The sequence below is a fragment of the Xenopus laevis genome, chromosome 3L (assembly GCF_017654675.1).
Source record: "Xenopus laevis strain J_2021 chromosome 3L, Xenopus_laevis_v10.1, whole genome shotgun sequence".
Taxonomy (NCBI): Eukaryota; Metazoa; Chordata; class Amphibia; order Anura; family Pipidae; genus Xenopus; species Xenopus laevis.
The window spans coordinates 86,534,685-86,555,252 of NC_054375.1; the positions used below are offsets into that span (position 1 = coordinate 86,534,685).

Below are 20,568 nucleotides of genomic sequence, written 5' to 3' on the forward strand. Positions count from 1 at the left end.
GATTTCTGATACAAGCAGGCCTGGATTTACATATCGGGTGCCCCTAGGCTGACTCTGCTTGTCACCCCACCACCTTCTTCTTGTCCTTTCACTTCCTTCGACTTCACGTCCCGCCACCCTCCCCTTTGCTGTCTCCCTTTCCTTCCTGTGCACACAGGACTGGAGAATGGTGTGAGGGAGATTTGCAAATATCCCGCGCATGTCCAGTTACCCTTTAATGGTACAAACTGTGAGTTTTCTCCAGAGTCCTGAATATAATTCATATAAATAAGTTGTTGTGTAACAATGGGGTACATGTTTACATAGCAAATAACCGTTGTTTATAATGCAGTGATTTTAATATTTAACCAGGGACATTAAACAGAGTTTAAAGTATTTATTTGCTCTCTGGATAGCATATTGCAGTAGTGTTTGATTATAAACTAAAAGGATACTTGTGGGTCAAGAATCATTATACAATGTTTCCTTTAGCTGTTTCCTATAGCATTTTTTACAGTGAATGAAAAAGATTGAATTAACCATATTGCTGATTGTTAAAAAAATAATATATTGGAAGTTAGTTTTCCTATAATTATAAACACTGTTTATTAAATTTGCTGGTGTCATTCTATACTGTTAATTGAACAAAAAATTATTTGCTTTTCTAGCCATTTGTTATGAACATCTGTTTTAAAGAACTTTTTGCAGCAGTGTGAGATTATCAATCCAAAAACACCATTATTAAAATGTAATCCATCTTTATGATACATTTTAAACTAGTTCAGGTTTATTTTTCTTAAATTTCTATGGAAAAAGCTTAAAATAGAAACAAAACAAAGAATGTTTAACTGGGTCATGAAAGTTCAGTCTAATTCATAGCCTACCAGTCCCAGAGAGATCACGAATCTCCGGCGAAAATTCGCCGGCGTCAACATTTTTTGGATGTGCGCCACAAAAGTTGCTCGAGTCAAAATCAGCGCGCATCAACACTATTCAGACGCCCATTGGCCCTGGAACCGGGCGTCAATTTCCAATTTGAACATTTTTTTGTGAAAATGTCAGAATTTCAAGTTTTCATGATTTTTGCGTGAATTTTTCGTCATTTCGCGAATTTCACAGATTTTGCATGACATTCGCAATTTTTTCAGCGAAGTGAAACGGGAGAAATTCACCCATCACTAATAATCAGAGAGATACTTTATTGGCAATAATATTAAAAACTATTTAAAAAAAACATTATGTTGTTTGTACATTAGTTGGATGTAGTGATAGGCGAATTTATTCAGCAGGCGCAAATTCACGGGCAATTCCCGCGATTCGCAGCCTGCGAATAAATTTCCGAAACCACCACAAAAATCCGCCAGGCACAGAAAACGCCAGCGCAATTTCACAATAAACGGACACTGGCGTAAAAAAAAATGGACAGCGGCGTCAAAAAACGGACTCCAGCATCAAAAACGAGACAGCTGTGCCGTTTCGTGAATTTTTCGCCGTTTCGCAAATTTTGCTGGAAATTCGTGAATTTTTCAGCGAAACGCCCCAAATCCACCCATCACTGGTTGGATGATCTAGATCTCTATAACCCCTATTAGAAAAGACAATTTTACTGTAAGGTTTAGAAATTTCTAGGGGCATGCAGGGTACTTTCACAAACGTTGATTTAAACTCTTTCAGACCATAAAATTACATCTTTAAGATTTAAGCATGGAAATATGCAATTGCAAGGAATATGGCAGTGTGCCAACATAAATCACTCTGCTCTAAATTATTTAATAAAAAGGTGCTATATTTTGTTACTATAGAAAGCCTATAGACAGTGACCTCTTTAAAGGCTGAGTAATGTTTACCAAAATAGACATGTTATGCTATGTTATGGTATAATCTGACAAACAATACTAAGATTTAAGACTGAGAAACAATCCAGACACAATGTTAGATTTTTAACTCTTAACATACTTGTAAGTGACTGTGTGAAAAAACTGTTTAAAGAATTTTGTAAATGGAAAAAAAAAATATATATATATATATATATATATATATATATACAGTATATATGATATATGTGAATTATTTTAATATTTGATAAAGTTATATATATATATATATATATATATATATATATATATATATATATATATAGTGAAGGGAAAAAACCAGCACTCACGAAAATGTCATCAATTATGCCTGGGTGCAGTCCTAGTTGAAGTTTGAATATGAAGCTGGAAATGGAGATCGCACTTGCCTGGCACTTTGAGAAAGGCTGTCGTGTCAGCCGAAACGTCAGCGATTGTCCACTGAATAAAGACATTTAACACTTCTAAGACCTGTGAGTGCGATCTCCATTTCCAGCTTTATATATATATATATATATATATATATATATATATATATATATATATATATATATATATATATATATATATATATATATATATATATATATATATAAATATATATATATATATCTAGAGCAATGGATGCCGGCACTACTTGTATAGCAATGGCAATAGCCAGAAAATATGGTACAATGTAGACAGAGGATCACACTCACAGGACTAAATGCAAAAATTCTGGTGTTTATTGGAGCAAAAAGCCAATAGCTTTGTGGCAAAACAATAATGTTGATCAATTACATATATATATATATATATATATATATATATATATATATATATATATATATATATATATATATATATATATATATATTTGTTTACTGGACTTCTGCTGACAAAACAATCACAACAAATGGAAAGTGGATAAGTGGATGGGAGTCCCAACATTGTTATTCAATTAGTCAATTTCACTGTATTCAGCTCCATTGACGTCACAGATTTTTAACAAAATTTCTGCTACTTATTCTTATACATATATATTATTTGTATACAGTGTAAACCACACAAAAAAGTGAAGCAGCAATTTATTGTTATTTACCGACCACTTGGCATTTCGATTTTATTTTCGCTCATGATGTCTTTTTTTGCAGTTGTCATGTGCCTACACAAATGATCACTCTGGCTAAACACACACTCAAATCCACTAAACCTGGCTGAACGTACTGAATCCAGGATTATCACAGCTGGTCCTGTCATTAATGCTGCTCTCCCCTAAAGTGTACTGTGCTTCTCAAAACACCTAAACAAATAAATGTGGTTCCTATTTCCTCTTATATTACCAATATGCTTCTTCTATTACTTTCCCAATGCAGTCATTAAGTTCCTTACTTCTAAATATAAATGACTTTTTAAAAATCTCCTTTTAGCTCTCAGTTTACTTTTCCACCTCCATAACAAACATGAACTTTAAGGCTTGAACATTAACTCCTCGTTTATACTTTATATATGATATAATTTCATAGTAGCTATTCACCTATTCATATACACCTACAATTATGAAGAGCCATCTGCCAAGCGTCTTAACAAAAATAGGAAATTCTGTGGATTAGGCCATCACAGTCGCATCCACTACCTGTATAATAACAAATGCAACAAGAGCAGATACAAAAACAAAATAGCTATAAGCAAATGCCCTGAAGAAAAGAAGCAATAACTCAGTTATCATTTTTGAAAAATATGACCTTTGTTTTAACTGACGGTGTTTTTCATCATATTGTTAAAAACATATGCATAATCCTTTTTACAAGTCTTTTCATGCTCATGCTGTGAATAGGCATCATTTATGCCAAAGTTCTTTCACAGGCAAGAACTATGCTGTTACCCAATGAATTTAATTATTATCTGGTGTTAGGTGTCGATAAGTTTCCATAACAAATAAGGTGGCATTTCAAATAAACAAACCTTTCTTAGATTTGTGTTTAAATCTACCAAATCAAGCAGATAGATGTGATCTTTAGCTCCAAGAAGGAGCTTGCCCCTCTCTTCATCCAACAGCAGGGTTTGAAATTCTAGGCCTTCTGTCACTGGATGCAGGAATGGAACACAGCTGTTGGAGAGAAGCAGGTCTGTGGGAAAACAGAGACAGGTTTTAGGCTGGAAATGTTTATGTATGTTTAAGTCACTTGTTTCTTTTAGAGATGTATTAAGACAGCAGCAAGGGTGTAGCAAAGATACATACAGTTTCTAGTTTCACTGTATCTTGTAGTGATGCAAACTGCAAAATCTTACTGAAATTGTGTCTTTAAAAAGAAAAAAAAACTTCAATTTCATATAGCGTCAATAGAATACTTGAAATCTTTATTTCTTTGAGCTTTGTGTTTAACACTAGCTCAACAGTTTGTACAGTTTGTACCCAGCAAACAGAAACATGTAATTTGAGTAAGGGATGAAATAACACAGAACAATAAAAAATAATTTCTTAACCCTTCTAATTATTAGGATGCTATGCACTTCCTTAAATGGTAAAGAACAAAACTGACCAAAAGGCCAACTACGTATTTCCTTTGCACAAACAGTATTTCTTGTTTGCTTCACCCTGAATGACAACAGAGGTTAATTAGAAAGCAACATAGCAGATAAACAAGTACATATTGTTACAGAAACTGAAATGTTTGAAGGAGCTTGTAGCAGAACCTCCCTTGTACAGCTTATTAGAAACTGCAGGGCTATGATTGCTTTCAGCTTTACAGCTGCTAAAGGACTACAAGTTGTTAATCCACACTGCTGACCAAGTCCACAGTGTTTGACAGGTTTAAACATACCTCCTTCTATTAAGAAAAACCCTCATATTTTCCGTTACATAAATATTCCTGGAGCATAGTATTATGAAGTAAGAAAAGACAGCTCCAAATTCATAAAAACAGTTATAAACAACTGAGCTCTGTCCCCACTAATAAGGTAACTGATCCAGGTGGTCTTGAAACCACCCATTTGCAAACACAGTCAGTGTTTTGTGACAAAGCAATGCGGACAACTGGAAATGACAAAATCTTTCCATTGACTAGAAATAAAAATATATATATATAAAATCTAAGTTATGGTGCTAAATAGACTTCTTCGTTTCAAGCCCCCTTAAAAATTAAAGGTGGCCACAGACGTAGAGATCCGCTGGTTTGGCGATGTCGCCAAACAGGTGATCTCTTGCTGCTATGTCCACATTGAAGTGGACGATATACTTATCCAATTGCGGTCCACGATCGGATCATAATGCATCCGAAATGGGCGAATAAACGCACAGATGCGGGCTTGATCCAAAGGGATTTTTTAACCGATCGAGATCTGGCTGACTTTCAGTCAGATATCGATCAGGGAAGCCGGTGGATGGCCCCATTGCCAATAAGCTGCGTACTCGGTCTGTCGGCATTAAGGGGTTGTGTAATAAAAGGCAGTTTGCCCAGGGGCAGTAATCCATAGCAACCAATCAGCATGAAACATTTGCTGGTCACTTGTGTAAAAGCAAGCATCTTATTGGTTGCTATTGGTTACTGCTCCTGGGCAAACTTTGTATCTTTAATTAAATATAGGGGCAAGTCTTTTTGGCCAATTTGAGAAACATTTGCAATTTGATTTATTCAAATTATGAATCAAAGCTCAACTGCATTCATATCATAATTAGGTGATACATCTGAAACTATTACAGTGTCATTCTAGTATAGGTAAATCTAAAATCTAAAAAATCTATTACAGTGTCTTTTATCTTCATATTCTGTATGCTGTATTTTAGTTTATAGTACCCAAAAAGCAATTGATACATGGCTCTTAAAAAATACCCAGAATGAAAGATCCCTGTTTTTATCTGGAGGCTGGATTTGGTTCCTGATATATAGATTAGCTAAAAATATGTAATGCAGGGACCAAATAAGTGAAAGCTATTGGAAGTTGAGATGATATTACTTTAAAAAAAAATGTAGACCTACATAAGGTATATTATTCTTGAATCTTGAATCTCATTTAATATATTCTGAATACTTTCCCTACATTTTCAAAAAAACAACATTCTTCCCTGTTATCATTGCAAAAACACAAAGACCTTCTATATTCAGAACAAGAATCCCAGATAGGAACTTCCAGGAGTCTAGTAGTTCCCTAGGCTGATTACTGCATCATCTGCAAGTTATTTACTTGAAACTGGGATACACCAAATCTTACTAAGTATATAAGCTTTGGCAGCAACAATCAGTTCTTTATGAATTTACATTTTATTTTAATGTGTGTAATATAATCTTTCATTCAGCAACAGCCGCCCCAGACATTGCTTGTTGGGAAGTCCTAGACCCTGTATAGTGTATAGTTTATAGAAACAATATATGGTCAGATCTCCAGAAATTAATACAGATATGCAGAAAATAAAATGTGCATAAGTAAACATCATAGATTATGAGCAAATCATATAAAGTAAGATGTACACATATTAAACACAGTGTTACCCTTTACTGAGTAAGTTTCAAGTGACATAATTTTTAGGCTAGGGCCACATGACATGGTAATGATTCCGGGTTTTCCGGTCTTAGGTTGTAAATAAAACAAAAAAAAACAGGCCAACACAGTGCTTGTCAGTGCAGATACAGGAAGAAGCAAATTGGCTCTTTCTCTGTTTGCATTTATACACAGGCAGAAAAACAGCCTAACATGGCAGTAGCCTTAGGGTCTTTGACACACTGAACTTATTCCCCACTGGCAGTTTTCAGCTGCCAGAGAGTTTTCAGTAGTCCAAGCTGAATAGCCTATTAGCTTTTTTAAATAAATCCATCTTGATGACAGGAAGACTAAAATGTTGTCACTCTGAAATATACCTGTTACTGTTGTGATGGCCATACATAGGCAGATTTAAGCTGCCAAAGTGGCACCTTCCGACGATTTAGCAATTTATCTGCATGTGTATTTGTGGCCAAAATTGACCAGATGTCGATTGGGCAGGTTTATTTTTCATGTCAGATGGAGGACAGCATTTGTGAGTTGATGTGGTCATTGATCCAATGGCCAGAAAAGCAACATTAATGATCCAATTATTGGTCCGAGGGCCAAATGATTGTATCTACCTGACATAGCTCACCTCAAGGTGGACATATCAGTAAAAGATCAATTTGTTTGGCAAGGTTTCAAAATGTATGATATATGGCCAGCTTTAGTGTTAAGTGGATTTAATTCAAGTAAATGACTGGCTGAATGGTCATGTTCAGGTTAAAAAACACCAGTGGAGAGTAAACCCTGTGTGCCATGGGCATATATACATTTGAACAAAACTCCATATTTTTTAGAGATCATGAATGATATATTATTTGTGAAATACTATAGCTTATTAAACAGAGCAATTAGAAATAAGTTATGAGTATAACTTTTCTAAGGCTCCAACACTAAAAACCCAGTAGGGCTCTGTTTAGACAACAGATTAAAAAAAGGCTAAACAAACACATATATATACTCATTAATAGAACCAGTACTTTTGTTTCATTTGTCCTTATTATAAGCGAGATTAAAGAAACTAAATTTGCATGTGTTAAAGAACTTTTGAGGTTTGACGGCAACAACATGAATATTGCTCCGTCAGGTCTGAGCTAATTTGTTTTTCATTATTTCCATTGTTCAGAAAATGTACCACAGTTCATGGGTGCTCAAGGTATGTCATATCACAACTCACTCAAGGGCTGACAAAGCCCACAGCTTTTTATATGTACTTAACTGATAAAGAATTCTATAATGAAAAAATTCCAGTGAGTACATGTATAATTACACATATTTTAAAGTGAGACGATGTCAATAAAATATTTACAAGGCAAAATGAAAGCTTGGCCAGCTTAATACCTCAGAAAAAGTGAGCGCAACACAGATTGATGCCAAATCAATAAAGAATATGTAATATTGCAAGTTCTACAAAGCCAATAAAGATGATTTTTACTCTCTGTTTGCATTTAATCTGCTACAAAATATTACAGATTCAATGATGATCAAAGGTTTGCATAAATATAAGACAGGTCTATTTCTTGGTTGTATAAAGATGCATATTTTATAACAGATTTTTTTGGCCTTTGAAGTACTGAATTCAATTACATCAAGTACACATAATTGGTATTGCTTTCTTCATTAAATGCTTTAACGGCTCTTGCCAAGTCACATTTGTATTTGTTTAACAAAAGAAAAATATATGAAGAAGTCTAAGATTTGCAAGGACAGGTTTGAAGATGTCTCCATAGATAAAAACAAAACACATTTTGGTAATTCTGAAAGATCTCTGTACAATACACTCCTCTGTATCTATAAACAATACTAATCTCTGTAGGTCACATAATTACACATATGCAAGCCACAGGCATACCTTTTAAATAATTATATTTTAATTTGGAAAGCTCATACTAAGGTTCAAAAACAATGACTTGTGTTCGTTGTCATAGTGCCCATGTTTGGTTGTGACAGATAAGCAAGATCTTTCATTAATGCAACATCATGCCTCCCACTCCTTCAGGTATGCTATCTTTTCTTTCATGCACACACGCAAACACTACAATTTGAAAATATAGTGGCCTGCACTGGGTTTCATATGATAATCAAAAAGATGTAGGGTTTTAAAACAATAACCCAAAAATATAGCGCAATTTGGGTGTTAAATCTGAAAAATTCATACAATTCGGGTTTTCTCTCTATTTTATCAACTTTTTCAAGTTACTTTATTGATAAAAAATATAAATAATTTTAAATATTTTATTGATAAAAAAGAAAAAATGGATGGAAGTTTGATCAAGCTTGGTTTAATAAACATATGAGATAAATTTGAGTTTTAGTAAATAATACCCTTTATGTTGTGCTATAGGAACATCAGCTTGAAATAGTTTTGTTTCAATGACAAATCCAGATTCAAAGCTTACCAGTCTACTTAATCGTGAAGTGTTAACTTGAGAGTAAATGTTCTTTTAGAAATACCGTAGGAACACTAAAAGCTATTCCTATCTCAGGTGACATTCCAATGCAGAGGCAGCATAGGCTGATGGTAGTCATACACTGGCTGGAATAGTTAGATATTGTGCTAATGGCGATACACGTACTTTGAGGACAATTTTCTGTTGTTGCCTTTATTTAGGATGAATGATCAGAACAGAAAGGAGTGAAGAGGAGTTGTGACACTTCTTTACTTACTCATCTGCTGATGCACCATGAACTTCCTGACATGGTACATTAGCAGTTGAAATATAAACCTGCATCAAACCGTCCAATCCACAAACACCAAAAAAAATGTAAGGGAACATTTTTAGCAGTATGTTTATACTCAGCTATAAGTATATTATTATTTAGCCACATTGTATGCTGAAATGATAAAAATATATGCACCTTTACTATAAACATAAGAGATCGAAACCCCTGTGAATAATGTCAATGTGGGCTGCATGAAAGTTAATACATAATGAAGGACCCATCCTTCAGTTCTGTTGCAACATGTTCATTAATCCGCCTTCATCAAGCTAAAACATTATGACTCACTAAGTTCTATAAACAATTTGTTTTTATAAATATTTATTAAAGCCAAGTCAGTTTTTTGCTATGTTTTTTTTTTTTAAATAAACACTTGAAAAAGTAAAACTGTATGATTTTACTGGATCACTAGAACTATATAACACAGAAGAAACACATCAACATATACAAGCTTACTCACTACCAGATGATATTACTTTAGCAGATGTTATATGGACATTTAAGTGTGGTTTATTTTTTTATAAGTTCTATTTTATGTTACAGCAATGGCAGTTTTATTTTCTCTTGTTGACCATAGGCCACCATAGCCAATAGGGTATGGTCTGCCTCCAAACCTCCTGATGCAATGCCATCTCATAGGAGATCAGAGTTTGTTTATTATGGATTTACTTAATACAATACTGCCCTGTGACAGTGATGTTACAGGACTGGTCATGATGTCACAGGGGCAGACCAGTGATGTAATGGGATGAGGATATGACATAGCGATTAGCGATTGCCCAATTGTCCAGTCAATCTAGATGGGTCCTATAAGTTTTTTCTAATTTGGAGAATAGGGCAAACAGTTGTGACCCCAGCAGCCTAGATGTGTGGCCGCACTATTCTCTTCCAGTGTACAGTGGGGTAATCCTATTTTTACTGCAACAGAGCCTAATGCACATGTGCACTGAGCCAGTAGCATATGTAATATAAATGTGCTTAGTTGAGGGTGCTGACCTGAATGCTGGAAGAGAAACCAAGATGGTACAGTACCAGGGTAGATACAAGAAGAAGCAAACCAGCTTGTGATTTCTGTCTAAATACTGGACCGCCCTTGAACACCTCTTAAAAAGGACCCCCTCAGCCAAGTTTGTTCCCTATAATAATGCATTTTATTTACTAATAACTAAAATGAAGCTTAAAAATATTTGTGCAGGAGAGGATTATGCTAGTACAGGTACTATACTATTGTGATTTATTACTTCCTCCAACTGTGCTCACAATCAAGGATAAACCTAACATGTAACATATCTTTTAATTCTCAGCTCAGGTGAATTTTAGGTTTTTAAATGAATGTGTTTAACAGCTGCACAAATAACATTTTACATTTAAGTATACCTTTATTTCTGTATAATCAGCATTTATTAAAACATAAGTCAGTTCATGTTTATTATATGCCTAAGCAAGCATTTTATAACTTACATAAACATAATATATAATTTGCTCTTGACATTTAAAAAAACATCTAAATTATTTGTTTATAAGAGCAATGCATTCATTTTTTTTACTCTACTAGTTCTCTTCCATATACAATTGGAAGGCACTTCACTTCTGAAGATTCATTTTACATGTTTTTGATCACAGTGTAAATATTGCCTATTTATACACAATATTTTGCTTTAGATATTCAGTATATAGTTGTTCAATATATAGGTGTATAGAATAAACCTGCAATCCTGACCCGGGTGGTATTATATAACAACTTTTCAACTTTGCATGCACTCCTGCAATTTCTTTTTAAAATGTAATTCCCGGGTCAAATTTTCAACTTCTTTCTAGAGCATTTATTTAAAGCTGATAAAGGGACTTGAGGTCCTGAAATGTTGCCTTTCTTGTTTGGTTTGTGAAAAAATGAATATTTGCAACACATCAACTGCCAGAGTGTGTTTCCAGTATTCGTTTTACATATCTTTATGCTCATTATTTGAACCCTCCACTTCTGTGTATTTGATCTTTCTTTTGGATATCTGTACAGTATGTCCAGAAACAGGGTGAGATGGTTCCTGAAAAAGTTAGGAAATGAGGAAGCTGTAACTGCATACAAAAACTTGGGTAATATAGATGAGCAGCTGTAATGATCACCAAGGATGTTTATTGGAATTAGTAGACCCATTTGTGAGTTTGAAGCTCACCATTATTGGCCTCTACATGGGTGTCATTTTAAGGAGAGAGGTTCACAATCAACTAAAACCACATACCAGTATCTACGGAGAGGCCCCATATGAACTGCTGTCAAAATTGTAAGTTTATTGACTGAACTGATATTCAGTTGGAGATTTAATAAAGATGGAATGGGAAATACAACAGGTATTCGAAAAGGTAACTAACAATTAGTGGAACCAGCCATATAATGTATCTATATTTAAAGGGATTCTGTCATGATTTCTATGGTGTAGTTTTTATTTCTAAATTACACTGTTTGCACTGCAAATAATTCCCTCTACTATGTACAATTTCATTCCTAACCCAACAAGTGTATTTTTTTAGTTGTAATATTGGTGTGTAGGCAGCCATCTCGGGTCATTTTGCCTGGTCATGTGCTTTCAGGAAGAGCCAGTGCTGCACTATGGAACTGCTTTCTGACAGGCTATTGTTTCTCCTACTCAATGTAACTGAAGGAGTTGCAGTGGGACATTGATGTTTACGATTGAGTTCTCTTATTATATCTACCAAGGAGCAGTTATCTTGTGCCAGGTTGTTGTTATCTGGTTAACTTCCCATTGTTCTGTTGATGGGCTGCTGGGGAGGGAAGGGAGGGGGTGATATCACTCTAACTTCAAGTGTAGCAGTAAAGAGTAACTGAAGTTTATCAGAGCACAAGTCACATGATTGGGGGTACCCAGGAATCTGGCAATATGTCTAGCCCAGGGGTAGGCAACCCGGCGGCTCTGGAGCCTCATGCGGCTCTTCATCCTGCTTACTGCAGCTCGGTCTTGAGGCTTTGCCTGTCATGTCGTCTATACAGCCCTCGCACCTGCTAGCGGCTTCTTGAGTGTGCGACCGCGGTAAGCTAACAGTTAGCCAAACACGTTCGCACACTCAGGAAGCCACCAGCAGGTGCGAGGACTGTACAGACGTCCCAGGAATGACAGCCAAGACCGAGTCGCAGCAAGATCATGGTCCGAACCGCGGTCACACACTCAAAGACAAGAGAAGGAAGATCAGCATGGAGCTTCAGAAACAGAAGTCACATTAAACAGATGAGAACACTAGCATTTAATAGGGCTATTCAGTGTTTAATTAAAAAAGGTTAAAACTTTTACGTTTATAAGCTGTGTTATGTTTTGTGGCTCCAGACTATTTTTCTTTAGTGGAAGAGGGTGCAAAATGGCTCTCTTGATAGTAAAGGTTGCTGATCCCTGGTCTAGCCCCATGTCAGATTTCAAAATTAAGTATGAAAAAAATCTGTTTGCTAGCTTGAAAAAGGGATGTCAGTGCAAAATTCTGCTGGTGCATCACTATTAGCTGATGTGTATCCCTTTAACACAGTAACATATATATATTTTTTATCATCTCCTACCACCACTGTGTCCATTATTGTGTGGCCAGACTTGTGGTTTGGGTCATAAATGACCCACAGGGTATTCCTTTGTAAACATGCATTTAAAAATGCTTTTCTAATTAAAGGGGTGGTTCACCGTTAAGTTAACTTTTAGCTAATTATAAGCAATATTTCAATTGACCCTCGTTTTTTAATTATTTGCCTTCCTCTTCTGTTGCCAGCTTTCAAATGGTGGGGGGGGGGGCTCCAGCTTAAAACAAATGCTCTGTAAGGCAACAAATTAATTGTTATTGCAACTTTTTATTACTCATCTTTCCATACAGATCCTCCTCTATTCATATTCCAGTCTCTTATTCATATCAACGCATGGTTGCTAGGGTAATCTGGACCCTAGCAACCAGATTGTTGATATTGCAAACTGAACTGAACTCAAAAACCACAAATAAACCACAAAAAAATTAAATTCTAATTTTAACATGTCTTAATAATTAATTTGCTATATGTCATTTTCAGCAACACTCATTGGACAAGTTTATTTTTCGATTCAGTCTCTCAAGAGTATCTAAAAATGCATGCTTTTTGTCTACACATTCAAACTGAGCAGGTGAATGTAATAAATGATATTCTTCCTAGCTTTTGGCTAAATGTGCATTTAGGGTAGAAGCACTTGAATTTAATGAAGCCATGATGGAGGATCATCTTAATTAGCCAGGAAACTAAAGAAGTCAAGCTACTCATCAATTACATGTTTCCTGAATCCATGGCAAGCATTGTTGTTTTCAGGCTGTGTATATATATACAACATGTATTTGGAAAGGTAAATATACCATGACTTATGCACTTAGCCTTAGGAAATACTACAATTGGTAAATATCGGAAAAGAATTATTGAAAAAGCAATGGTTTTAGCCTGTGGAGACATACAGACCCTTATTTTATTAAACAAATGTATTATCTGCTTTCTTTGATGCTGAAATATAGAATTTATACCACCACTTCAATAACTAGTTAAAATGGCCAGGCTTATAGTTTCCTTTTTCTGACATTTTTTGCATATGACTCAGAGGCTACAGTACTAAACAATCAATTCACAGTTGTATGGGTGTAACATTCTTATTTTTATTCACCTACACATTTCTTTCTTTTTCTTTCTCTTTTTTTACAGTATGCTATAAAATGTTGGCTTGAGTCCCAAGAATGTTTAAACCACCTCAACATGCATTTAAAAAAGCCATTTCTGTGAATAAACACATATGCATATTTGGTATTGCTAAAAGTGCCTGATTTTGAAATGTAAACATTTTATTGATTTATCGTATAATACAAACACCTTTAGTCTAAAATACCACCCAGCACTAACTAATTAGAAATAATATAATTTTTGTTAACATTCTTTTTAAATATCACTTTCTATCTCTTTTTATTTTGACAATCGGTATAAAACACATACTGTATGTAATAAAGTGTTTTACTTTTTAAAGACCATATACTTTTTCATGTTTTTTTTAGTGCAGCGTGTTTTTTCCAAGGGAAAAAAAGGTAAATACAAATATTTTTTCATTAATAAGAATGTAGATAGTTGTAGAATGTGGCTCATGAAAACAAGTGAATAATAGTTGACTATAAGTGACTATAGAGTGAACATATGTTGTATTCAGCACTTTTTTTTTAGTTTTTGGCTTCCAGGGTCAGTAATCCCCATTTGAAATCTGGAAAAAAGAAGATATATATATATATATATATTTTTTTTTAATTATTAAAAAAGACTAACTTTAAAGTTGCGGTGGATGGGACATTCTATAATGTAGTAAATGTTAACTTAAATCTGAACTACCCTTTCATCTTTGTATCTTGTTCAAAAAAAGTGAAACAAAGTAGATGAAACATTGCATTAGAATTGGATATTGTAGAAGAGATGTTAGTTGCAGTTTCGTTGCTGCAGTTGAATGACACCTAATAAAAATATTTATTTTGACTAAAGCTTTTTTTAATTCCTGTTACAACTTTATCCTGATTCTTTCTTCAATGACTCCTGCCTATGCTTCCATCTCTGAACCTCCTCCTGGTCCTGTCAGTTTTGCTGACTATATTCAGATTTAGTATACAAGATCTGGCTGCAGCTAAGTATCAGATGGTTTAATATGCAAGATAAGCAGGCTGTCAAATATGAAGAACACACACATAGTGCAATGAAACAGAACCAGAGTACTTCATAATTATAAACAGCGTTTACATTCATCTTATCAGTTATAAATGGTCGTTATATTATCTTGGCAGACTTTATTCTGACTATGAAGGCATACAAGTAAGTGTTTATCCGTACAGTAGTTCAGTTTAGCGAGAATTGTCAAGACGGGAGTTCTTGTACAGACCAGAAAAAATTATGTGGTGAGTTTAAAAATGATCCTGTATTCTAATTATTTAAAATGTATTAATATGCACCTATCAATGGATAGTTGTAACAGGAAAATTATCTGTATCTCTCTAGTCTGAATACTGAATATGCAAAAAAAAAAAAAAGTGAGATTTCCAGTGTTCTTTGCTCTTAGCTTTTTTTTTTATCTACATGCATCTGTTATTGTTGCAGTATAGTCCTTGGTCCATGCAGGTAGTTTTCTGATTCTCTCAGTATGCCTTATAGGTTCACTTACTCCAGGCCTATTGCAGTTGACATCAGGAGTAGGAAAATGTCCTTCATCAAATGGAGCTTCTCCAAAGTCATATCTAGCAGGAGCAGAATGACTTGTATTCCATATGCGTCCATCAGACAGTTCACATGTGTATGGTCCTCGCTGGCGTCTCACTTCAAGTGGTGTAGTCAATTTAGATTTCTGTAGTGCTTCTTTCAGACTTCTGTTGAATCGCTCGATTTCTCCATTTGCTTGTGGGTAATACACTGAAGTTTTCCTATGCACAATATTTCTCTCTCTCTCAGAAAGGATTCAAACTCATATGAGACAAACTGTGGTCTTTTGTATGATATTAACTCCTTTGGATTACCTTCTCTGCTGAAGACTGTAGACAGAAATGTTATTAGTGTAGCTGATGTTATATGAAAAACAAATGCAATTTCAGGCCATTTACTGTAATAGTCAATCAAGGTTATAGCAAATCTGCAGTCTATAGGTGTGGAATAGGAGCATCTGTAAAAGGTCCCACAATATCAATACCCACAGTTTTTCCCATGCTGAATCAGGAAATGGTACTGGCTGAAGTGGTGGTGTATATGTGATAGCTGTTTTGTCATGATTCTGACAACTAACACAAGAATGAATGGCAGCTACCAATTTGGCATCCATTGCTGGCCACCAGTATAGTTCTTGTAGTCTTTGTTTTGTATGTACAATTCCTTGATGACTCTCATGTGCAAGTTGTATGAGCTTTTCTCACAAGGTCTCTGGTACCAGTAAGCGGTGAGATCCATGGACAACATAGCCATCTACTAAGGACAGTTCATGTCTAATCCTGTAGTAAGGTTGAAGATCAGGACTGAGTTTCTTCTTAGCATTTGGTCATTTGCTTTGTAAGATGTCCCGTAGTTTTACTTGAATTGGATATGTGAGGTAAGCTTGCTTAAAATCAGCAGCTGTAACTATAGATTATCATAAATCAGTCAGTGCTACAGCTTCTATGTCCTCATCCAATGTATCAGAAGCTGCAGGTAAAGGTAAACGTGACAAACAATCAGCAGTAACATTTTTCAAACCTGGTTTGTATTGCATTTTATAATTGAAATTTAGTAGCCTTGTTGACCATCTAGCTATATGCATTCCAGCTCTTCCTAGTCCCTTTGTTGTAAGCAGTGTAGTTAAAGGGCTATGATCAGTGCAATTTAAATTATCTACCCCATGGGTGGGTTCTCCATTTTCTGTTGCCCATGCTAGAGCTTCTTTTTCAACAGTTGAATACTTTCGCTCTGTCTCTGTAAGTGTTCTGGAAGCAAATGCAACCGTTTTCTTTGTATGATCAGCATGGAGAACTGCACCAACACTATAGGCTGAAGTAATAGCATCTGGGTAGTGCAGAATCAAATAAAGCTAGCGCTGGACTATTCACAATTAACTGTTTCACCATTTCAAAGCTATGTTGAGCAGTCTCTGACCAAACCAGGCTTTAAGTTCCATGTTGTAATGCTCTAAGTGGCACCACAACTGAAGCATAGTTGGGAATAAACTTAGAATACCATGAAGTAAGACCTAAGAAAGCTTGTAAGGTCTGAAAATCAGATAGAGTAGGTGCAGCACCCTTATTCACAATGTAAAAGTCAGATTTTGCAGTCACTGGCAAGCAACCAAGCACAGGGATTGGATCCTTCAAGTAACTGACCAGTCTCAGGATAGGTGCAACAAGTGGATCTTTTGCAAAGTATTTCAAGAAAATATCCTTTGGTAGGATAGAAACTGCTGAACCTGTATCAAGCATCAGTTTAATGGAGTGTCCCTTGTCAGCAGAAGCAGTACTGACACTGACTTGTCTGGAATAAATGTATCCACTTTATCCACACTTAATACTGTGACATTTGCAGAAGTGACTTCGTGAACATCTTTAGCAGAACTACGGCAAATCTTAGCAAAATGTCCTACTTTTGTGCATTTGTGGCACTGTATAGCTTTTGCAGGACATGTAGCATAATTTGCAGTGTGTTGTGTTGAACCACAGAGAGTTTTAGCCTCTGCCACTGCTGTTTTCATTTGGCTAGCAACTGTAATAGCCTTTGCAAGGGTTAAATGCTGCTCTTTAATCCTGCTCTAGGAGCAGTCTCTCTCTAATGCATGGTGAATTCGTTTTTCCCACTATTTGGTCTCTTAGCATTTCATCTGTTAGATTCCAAAACTCACAGGTAACAACCAGCTCTCTCAAAGTTGCTACAAATTGTTCTGTGGATTCGCCATTACGCTGTCCACGTTGGCGGAATTTATATCTTTTAGCAACCACATTTACTCTTGGCATGAAAAAGTTCTTTATAGCAGTAAGTGCAGTTTTATAAGTCTCATCAGCTAATGGTAATGTATAGAATATACGCTGTCCCTCTGCTCTCAGGCAGTGAATAAGTAAAGCATGCTTTCTAGCAGCAGAAATCTTCCCTTGGTCAGCAGCAATAATGTAATTTTCAAACATACGGATCCAAGCAGTAAAAGGTACGGTAGGCTCACCAGGGTTTGGGAGAAAAGGTGCAGGCTGCTGCATAGATAGAAGAGACATCTTGTCACCAATTTGTTGTGTTTTGGAAGCCAGGGATGAGTGCTTTATTAGCAGGTTTATGCAGCCATTATACATCAACAGTAGCTTCACTCTAACCCCCCAAGCTGTATAGAAAGTACTGTGCATGCATAGTACAACTCATGTAAACAGTGACACCTACAGGCCAATTGTATAAACACCACAGCTATGAAATGACCAGGGCCGTTTCAGGCTGTTATGCCTCCTGAGGTGGCGTCCGAAATGCCGCCCCCCTGCCCGTCGCGCTTACCTTACATCACTAGCGCAGAGAGCAAAATTGCACTCTCTGAGCTAGAAAAGCCGAATTTCTGGTTTAATAACCAGAAATTTGTCTCTTAAAGTTACCAGGAGCGTCTTTTTGCCACCCCTGGTAACTTATGGGGAGCTGCCGCCTAATGGCAGATACGCCTCTGGAAATTACTATAAATATACTACAGAAAAGCAGCAAATTGCGATGAAAAGACTGCAGAAAACATGATTTATAAAGACAACTTGTTCAAAATCAGAACATAAAGTAGTATGTTTACTTATTGTTTTTTTCTGAAACAATATCAGCTTACTAACCTAGTAAATGCAAAAATACACTATAGCAAAGAATGCGAATGCAAATAAGGAAGTTGGAGAAACAGCTCCAGGCAAAAACGGCAAAATGCTACTTATGTTCAGGGTGTGTTTAAGAGTTAGAGGTTCTGTTCAAATAAATGTTGGTTCAAATATTACTGTCAATACAGCTGTGAATGCTGCCTTACTCAAGTGTATCAAAGTTATTAATGTTTCCATTTATAGCTATATAAGCAAATTATATGGCACGCAGGTCTCTTTTTCTCAGGTTACTACACCTGCCTTTTTTTGGCAGCTACACAGAACACAAGCCATGTCAGAGAAAATAAGTAAATATATTCTATAAGACATATGTATTTATATGATTTAATTGAATAATACTGGTTAACTAAAAAAGCTTTATATCTTAAATGCTTCATGTACAGCAGAAAAGTAGCACTCATTCCTTTGTAAATTTATATCAGGTATATACAATGTACCTAAGTGCTATGAGATACAGAAAGAGTTTTTTCTTTTTACTCATGATCACGTGATTACAAAACTTCTGTCGAGTGGCAGCTTACACTGAAAGAGTAGAGTGGGAAAGAATACATTGATACTGAAAGCATACATCACTAGTGGACAACAAACTGCAATATTGGTTTTAAATGGATGTACCAAATATTTGCACCAAAATTACTAAAGCTTAGTTCTGCCTACCCTTTACTAATGTCAACAAAACAGGTATATAAAATAGGTGGCCAGTAAATACAGGTACTGAATCCATTATCTGGGAACATGTTATCAGAAAGCTCAGAATTATGGGAAAGCCATCCCCCATAGACTTCATTTTAATCAAATTATTCAAATTTTAAAAATGATTTCCTTTTACTGTACCTTGTACTTTATCGCAACTAAGATATGCTCAAAATCCTAATTGGAGGCAAAACAAGCCTATTTGGGTTTATTATATGTTTAAATGATTTTTTAGTAAATTTCATTATAGATATCCAAATTATAGAAAGATCCCTTATCTAGAAAACCCCAGGTCCAGAGCATTCTGGATAACAGGTCCCATACCTATAATGCCTTCTGATTGGTTGCTATACCAGTGGCAATGCTTCAGGTCTGGACTTTTGAGCACAGGGCTCTATAACCTCTACAATTAAGCATAATTGTGTTGTTAGTTTTCATGACCTGCCAATTGATCCTGTGATAGACAGGTAAAAGATAGACAGACAGAATAAGGCAAATAAAAGTAAGTAATTTTAAAATGAAAATTCACTAATTTTTTTCTAATGCTGAGGTTCAACAATATAATTACTATATTATCTGCATATAATATTTTCTGTGTTATCTACACCAGCTAAAACTTTAAACCTGTCTTTAAAACACCCACCATGCTTTCATTATTACAACTATCTTGTTTATATCAGTTTATTGACTTAAAAACAACTTTTTTAAATTTAATTATTAATTATTGCTGTGGCCTATTAATAAAAATTACTGCAATTCCCCATAACATTTGCCACAAATGTGAAAGACATTATTGTTTGGAGAATGGGTTACTTGCAAGATGTAGCAAATATAGGAACAAACTAGCTAGTGATTATAAATATATCCAAGATGGAAAAGATATTATACCTTTGTAAGAAAGCTTGAGCCGAGGAATATTCTGTTTCAGGCTGTCAGTTGCTGGCAGAAACATTAGTAAAACCATTGATAAGACTGTAGAGGAATGCTGCGGTTTTAGCCATCTGCTCAGACATTTTTGATGCTTCTCTTTCATGATATTCCGTGTGGCAACTCCTTTCTGGAGAAGCTAGGCTGCAGAATGTTAAAGAAAAGAAAACGATTATAAGGACTCTTTGAGGAAAGATGATATAATGTGGTTAACAAGTATGAAAATTCTCTACAGGGTACACGGTGTCCCAATATTTCAAGTGTTTAGAAAAGTCAACGTGTAAAAGTTTTGCAATATAAATACACTGAAAATAAAATTACAGACATAATAATTTTATATAATATTAAATTGGTTTTGTGGTCATAGGTCCTAAAGTAAATTTGCAGACAGTAACAACCAAGATGTTTATTATTTTATATTTTGTAGTTAAACGTGAATTATTATGGCAAATACTTGAGTACAGGATAACATTTAATCAAATTCTGGATAGAGATACGTATCAAAGTAATTTCTATATAATATGGGAGT

The 20,568-nt window shown here is 35.3% G+C and overlaps 1 protein-coding gene across 1 annotated transcript in view; it reads right to left on the reverse strand.

The window, feature by feature from the left end:
* The window catches only part of sema3d.L (semaphorin 3D L homeolog), a 91,209-nt gene that overhangs the window by 49,643 nt on the left and 20,998 nt on the right, over positions 1–20,568 (reverse strand). Inside the window, exons 2-3 of the mRNA XM_018252704.2 lie at positions 20,001–20,183; positions 3,777–3,940 (exon numbers count right to left, since the gene is read on the reverse strand). Of these exons, the coding sequence (XP_018108193.1) occupies positions 3,777–3,940; positions 20,001–20,145 (309 nt within the window). The 5' untranslated portion in view covers positions 20,146–20,183. The remainder of the gene's footprint in view (positions 1–3,776; positions 3,941–20,000; positions 20,184–20,568) is intronic.